General features: G+C 28.2%; 1 protein-coding gene across 2 annotated transcripts; it reads left to right on the plus strand.

Moving 5' to 3' along the window:
* The first annotated feature begins 3193 nt into the window (after positions 1–3193).
* LOC109340367 (histone H2A-like) lies at positions 3194–4274 on the plus strand. Of its 2 annotated transcripts, XM_019578045.1 has the most exons (3): positions 3194–3478; positions 3860–4098; positions 4141–4274. In XM_019578045.1, exons 1-3 carry the CDS (start codon positions 3272–3274, stop codon positions 4160–4162), a joined length of 468 nt encoding a protein of 155 aa, XP_019433590.1. In that variant the 5' UTR covers positions 3194–3271; the 3' UTR covers positions 4163–4274. The 2 variants fall into 2 exon arrangements, with proteins under 2 accessions (XP_019433590.1, XP_019433589.1); XM_019578044.1 differs by having other exon boundaries at positions 3860–4274.
* Positions 4275–7068: the final 2794 nt, after the last annotated feature.

Here is a 7068-nt window from a genome sequence, read left to right on the forward strand (position 1 = left end):
TATATATTATTTTTTTGTACACACCACAAAAGTATTATGCTTAAAAAATGCATATATTTGTCCATTATGTTAAAATTATTTGTTAATACACATTAACTAGCTAATCCGTAAATTTTATCAACAGAAAAATGTAAACATTCCTTGTATAGGAGTTTGTTACATTGTCATTATTACATCATATATTATTCATATTTAATGTGTTATTGACTTTTAAATATTAATGTAATATCTATACATTGTCTCTACAAATATTTATATATAATCACTACATTATCTACCATTCATTTGAATTAATTTTTTTGAAGAGTCAATGTTGATTAAATATAAATGAGAGATGATTTAGTAACAATATATAAAATTTATATGTACCTGCATATATTTTTTCTCTTCAAATATATGATAAATCATATATAAACTTTTTATTAATCTTTACAATCTTAATGCATATATATGATATTATTTTATCAAATATATTCGTTTCCAACTTAATAATCTACCTAAAATTTTAAGTTTAGGTAGGATTTTTTATAAAATTATAAACTTTAGACTAAATTACACCGATAATTTATGAGTTTTAGTGACATTATAGATTTCATCATTTTTCTTGTACCTACATAAATTATACTATAATTTATGTACATAATTACATCGATTATCACTGCATGAGGAATAAATGTGATATTTTAAACAAAAATTAAGATGAATGTAAATAAATTAAACAAAATTTGGTATATTACAAAGGCAAACCCAAATAGTATAAGATTCAATATTTATTCATTATTTTTTATTTGTTATAAAATGTATCAACAATTATAAGGAAATGTGTCAATTACTCTTGTTCTATGTTGTAACGAACTAAAAATAATAAAAATATATTGACTCTTCTAATATTTGGTATCATCTCCATAAATATCATATTTTTAACTTAATTAGACTTATCACTTTTTGTGTTTAAGAAATTTACATTATCTCTTCTATAGGGTAGTCCATATAATGTATGCGTATAATTATGAGTGATTTATGCATGTCTAAAAAATGCAGGAACAATTTTATAACTTCACTAATTCGTTGTTTAGAAGGGTAGAGTTAGAAAAGAGAGAAAAAGATGAAGAGAAATGAGAAATTTATCTCATTTTGTTGAGATGGGAAAGAAGGGAGAGAGGAAAAAAAGAGTGGACTCACCAAAATTTATTTCTCCCTCTTGTGAGAAGAAAGTGAGAAGAGAAAGAAAAACTTTATCGAGATAAAGATCTGTTGTCCCAAGTAGGGTCTCAAACCATGTCTTGGACTAATGAAAATATGTCATGTTAATTAAAAAACAAATGTTTATTATTTTTCTATTTTTATTTTAATATCATTGATTTGGAATACCATTTTGAGCGACAGATGCTTGTCCACTTACTTTATACAATATGTCAATAAGATCCTTCAATACTTGATCTTTTACTTTTACATCTTAGTTTTTATTTAATTCATAATTATTGTTATAATTATTCATTAGTAACTAAAAAAGTTTAATATCTATATATTGTGAGTGTATATATATAGTCAATATATTATCCAACATTGATTTATATTACTTATTTTGAAGAATTAATAAAGATAAAATAAGAATGATATATAATACACTATCAATATATCGTACATTATCGAAAAGTGGATAGGGCCTCACTAAAAAATCTATCTCCAACTTTGGTGAGAAAATGAAGAGAGGATAAATTTTTTGCTTAAAACATAAAAAATATTCTTCAATTTTTTTTATTTTATCTATTTTAAATACAAATAATATAAATAAGTCTCTTTTGGATATAAAATTTTTTTTCAATTGAAAATATTAATTGAGATTATAATAAAATTTACAATTTAATATTATAACATTTATTTTTAATTAATAATAAAACAACATATTTGTATTTCTTTTCTATATTTTTGGTACATTTTTGTTATTTGAACTTGGGATGGCATAAAAGCCGGACATGTAAATACCCACAAATTTATAAATTTAGTTTTTAATTAAATTTGTATATATATTATAGTTTTTATTATTATTTTAAGATTATATATCATATACTGTATTTTTATTTCATAATAAATTACACATATTTGACTATGATCATAAATTTATCATATAAATATTATATTATTCATATAATAATTATTTTTACATATTGATTATTACAAAGTATATAAATATATAATTAAAACTAAAAACTCGTTGGGTACCCGTAAATACCCATTATTCATATGGTACCCATAAATATTGTGTGTTTGCGAATGTGAAAGCATTACCCACACCCGCCCATTGCCATCCCTAATTTGAACCACAACATCATATTTCTTATCATTTTCAATCCAACCAAATAAAAGAGAAAGAGAAGAAAATATTTATTTCTATTTATTTTCTTTCATTCTCCTCTTATACCAAACATGCATCATAAAAATCTACTATATTTCTATTCTTCCTCTTTTTCACTTCTTTCTCCCTTCTTATTTTTTTGTCATCCGAACAAAATATAAAACTTAGAGGATATTAGTACAGTTTTCTCTAAATTTTAAAATTTAACTAAGGGATGCATTTTAGTTTTTCTTTAAGTTTTATGTTTATAACAAATTATTAAAAAAACTCAAAAATTATGCGGTTAGAAACTAGTTAGGAATTTTTTTAAAAACAATTAATTCAAAATTGTGTATTAAGTAACTATATCCGAGGGGAGCACATCTTCTGTCTCAAGATATATACCACTTTATATATATATTTTATTCCTATTCATTAGAAAATATATTATATATTTCATTAATTTTTTACTTTTCTAACTAATAAGAAATAATGAGTACATAAAGTGATATAATATTTGAGGGATATATATATATATGTTGTTTCACATCTTGTATTATTGTATGTATAATTAGCTGTGATTATTCAAAAAATAATTAATTATTAATTTTTTATTTAAAATTATTTTTTCAACCAATCATAGACCGATAATAAAAGAAATGGTAAAACTGACAGCAGATGTAATTTCAAATAATTTTTTGTGTTAGAAATATTTTAGCGGTGGTACAGAGAAGAAATCACGCGGATCACTACATATACCTCTCAACAACCGTGGATAAGCTTTAATCCAACGTCCAAAATCTATTCACACACGGATCGACGATTCACCATATTCTGTCCGAACCTCAATAAAACCCATCCCCACGAATCTCTCACCACAATCCGCGCTCTTCTTTCTTCGCAAATCAATAATCTCTACCTCTTAGCATTCAGAAAATGGATACCGGAAAATCGAAGAAAGGTGCCGCCGGAAGGAAAGGCGGTGGTCCGAGGAAGAAGTCCGTCAGTAGATCCTTCAGAGCTGGTCTTCAATTCCCCGTCGGAAGAATTGGCCGTTACTTGAAGAAAGGAAGATATGCTCAGCGCGTTGGAACTGGTGCTCCTGTTTACCTTGCTGCTGTTCTTGAATACCTAGCTGCTGAGGTAATAATAGCAATAGTAATTGAAGATTTTCTTGAAATTTTTTGTTGAATTTTTATTTCAAATGTTTGTCAAAGTAATTACCATAGCTTCTTATGATAATCTTTTGTGAATTTTTTGGATTTTGAACCAAAATAGTAATGTTTCATCCTTTAGGACTAGTTTGATTTTCCACATTTGTAGTGACACAATTAGTATTCATGTATCTTTATTATTTTACAAAATGAAGTGTCTTATTTAATCATTTCTTCAAAAATATTTCCAAAAAATTAAAAAAATATGAGATATGTTACGGTTTTAGTGGCTGAAGTTGATTGTTTTGATTTTGAGATTGGTTGAATTTTAGGGTTGGTTATTAATTAGGGTTTTGTTGTGTGGATGTAGGTGTTGGAGTTGGCTGGCAATGCTGCTAGGGATAACAAGAAGAATAGGATTATTCCAAGGCATGTTTTATTAGCAGTGAGGAACGATGAGGAGCTTGGGAAATTACTAGCTGGTGTTACAATTGCACATGGTGGTGTTATTCCTAACATTAACCCTGTGCTCTTGCCCAAGAAAACTGGTGCTAGTGCTTCTTCTTCTTCTTCTTCTAAAGAACCTAAGTCTCCAACTAAGGCTGCTAAGTCTCCAACTAAGGCTGCTAAGTCTCCTAAGAAAGCTGCTAAGTCTCCTAAGAAAGCTGCTTGATTCTTCTAGCTTTTGGATTTGTTCCTTTTTGATTTTATCATTCATGTATATCTGTGGTTAGGTGACTTTTACTGTAACAAAAATCTTTATTGTCATGGTTGTAATTTGGATCGTATTATCTCCCTTAATGAAAAGAACTTGTTTTTCTTCTCAATTTGTTTGATCTGTGAATTCTTTCAGTCTATTCATCCAAAAATACCCACATATAAAATAAGATCTATGGATAATTTAGTCTTTAATTAATTAATTAGAAAAAGGCAGCTCGATAGCTTCTTTATCCTCATACACAATGTCAATCGTCTCACTATCATCTATAATAATAGCATACCATCGAAAAATTGCATCACCATTTTGGTATCAGTGTATTTATTTGAGTGTAATATCGAAAGATTTATATTCATGTCAATACATAATATTTAAAGCCAAAATGATGACTAAAATTAATGAGGATGTAGTGATAGTGTAAATTTGTTAGTGGATAGTCATTTTATTTTCTATTTGTTTTTGTCATTACTCTTACCAACATTGCCACCCACATTTTGAGTGTATTAATATGTACCATTTCATATATTCTTTCATTCATTAAAAAATGTAATTAAAAAAATGTAAAATTAATATATTTTTATCGAGTATAAATTTATAATGTAAAGATTTATATGAAAATTAGTAATGAATGATGGAAAATTCTTATAGTATTGATACATATTTTTTTTGTATTTAATTCATATTTTATTTTTTTGAGTAATAAAAAACAAAAGATATTGACACAATGTTTTGGATTCATCTCCATATGCACTTTTGTTACTTTAATCATATCCATTGTTTGATCATCATGTGTTATCCCCTTAGCATCTTAATGTGAATTTTCATTGAGATGAAAATGCCACAAGCTTTCAACATCATTCGATCTCATTTCCCTTCAAAAATTTCCAAAGTATAACAATAGCACAACCTGTCAGGGTTAGATTGTCAAGAGGGTGAATATAAAATGCCCTCCATTGTACACTTCAATAGTAAAATAGCTACCCATTCAAGCACAACCATGCACAGATGAATAATAAACGCATATGAACACATCAACCCAAGATTTAACATACCCAAACTAAACTAAAAGTAGGACAAAATTAACGACAACCAGACCGGGAAAACCCAATTCCAAAACAATCAATAAAACCCATACAATGTACCTAGGAATTAAAACCAACACCACTTGATCTTGGGTGGACATCTGTTGTCCCAAAACAGTGTACTACTTCATGTGCCACTGCTTGTGATTGGTCAGAAAAATAATTAATTATTAAAATTTTAATTTAAATATATTTTTTCAACCAATCACAAACAGTAACACATGGAGTGACACACTTTGTGGGAGAAGAAATGTGTTTTCCTTGATCTTTGGTGTGGAAGGAGGGTTGTCGAAACTTGAGCATCTTGTTGAAGGAGGGTTGACGGTCAATGAAATAGTAAATTGAGTTATCTCAAACAAGGTCGTTTAATAATAATTATGATTTCAACAAAAGTGACTTCAATTTTCAAATTAAATAACTCAAAAATGAATAAAAATTTTTATGATATTAGATTTTACTACTCAATCTTTTAATATATGAATAATTTAACTTACAAAACTATTCACATTATGATTTCTTCAACATCATTTATATATAACATCATTAGTGCCTTAATGAGAAGTTCAACAACTCATTTCACTAACCATCAATTCCTTGAGTGATTAAGAAAATGAATGGTAATAAGTTTGGATGTTATATCTTACATGATAACAACTCATTTTAGAAATTAGACTCATTACATGATATGTTTTAGTTCAAATTCAAAGATGTGATTTTCACCAACACATTTAACATCTAAAATCATGCTTTAGGCGACTAAACTAAACAAGTATTAAGAACAAAAATAAATTATATAAATCATTGTGTAAACATGAATGTATTGAAATGAATCAAAATAGATACATCAAAGAGAGTAGATATATCTAATCCTAACAAGAGATGAGTTAGTTACTGATTTCCATGATAACCAACACAATAGAGAGGAGAAGATGAAGACCCTCCATAGAAGAGTACCAAGGTGAGCTCCACAAAGTTGCAATGCCTTTAATCTTCAAGTCTTCCTCTCCGATAAATAAAAAAAGGCCTAAAATAGAATCATAAGGAACCGAAAATGGAGAAGAAGGGGAAGTTTTGTCCCAAAAAATAAATGTATTTTTACCTTTAAAGTGTTATGGGATTGAGCACTCTTGCTGAATGAAAACTTCTAGAAAATCTTGTCTCACTGAGGGATATATTCAATTCTTGTTGAGCTAGTCCTCGCGTTGTATAATGCAAAACTTCACGTCTCATTCTCATTGAGTGAGACCTTATTTCTCACCGAGTGAGGCCGTCATTCTCGTTGAGCGAGATTGTACTTGTTGAGTAAGATGCTTTTCCCAACTTTGAAGTTTGTCACACGCCTTTTTCAATTTAGTTGACTTGCAATTGATACATTCATGAATGATAATTTACTAGTCGCACACTAAGACAATTTGTACACGTTTACGAATTAAAACTGTACAAGTTTGAGCATTTTGAGTTAAAAAGTGCATCATTAGTAAGTGTAAAATAGGTAAAGTGGGCACTTTCGCTAACTAGGCAGCTGCCAGTCTTGGACTGCTTTGGGTGAATACTTAAAAAGGGGACTCTAATGATCATATCAATATTTATAGGTGTACATTTATGCAGGATTTGCAAGATTGAGATGTCAACTAAGAGGGGGGGGGGAGTGAATTAGTTTAAAAAGTATGACAAATTTTTATGCAAAATTCAAGAGTTAATTGTAGTGGAAAAGTTATCTAGAAAATATCAAGTAAATTTAAGGAGTAAAGGGATAAGATAGTACTCAACGATTTTATA

Source organism: Lupinus angustifolius, unplaced genomic scaffold (assembly GCF_001865875.1).
Source record: "Lupinus angustifolius cultivar Tanjil unplaced genomic scaffold, LupAngTanjil_v1.0 Scaffold_165_11, whole genome shotgun sequence".
NCBI lineage: Eukaryota > Viridiplantae > Streptophyta > Magnoliopsida > Fabales > Fabaceae > Lupinus > Lupinus angustifolius.

What these genes read in the sequence shown, in the direction of transcription:
- LOC109340367 (XM_019578044.1), top strand. Translation starts at nt 3,272, where the DNA reads ATGGATACCGGAAAATCGAAGAAAGGTGCCGCCGGAAGGAAAGGCGGT. An exon ending in TTGAATACCTAGCTGCTGAG is followed by an intron (nt 3,479 to 3,859) that starts GTAATAATAGCA and finishes GTGTGGATGTAG; the next exon opens with GTGTTGGAGTTGGCTGGCAA.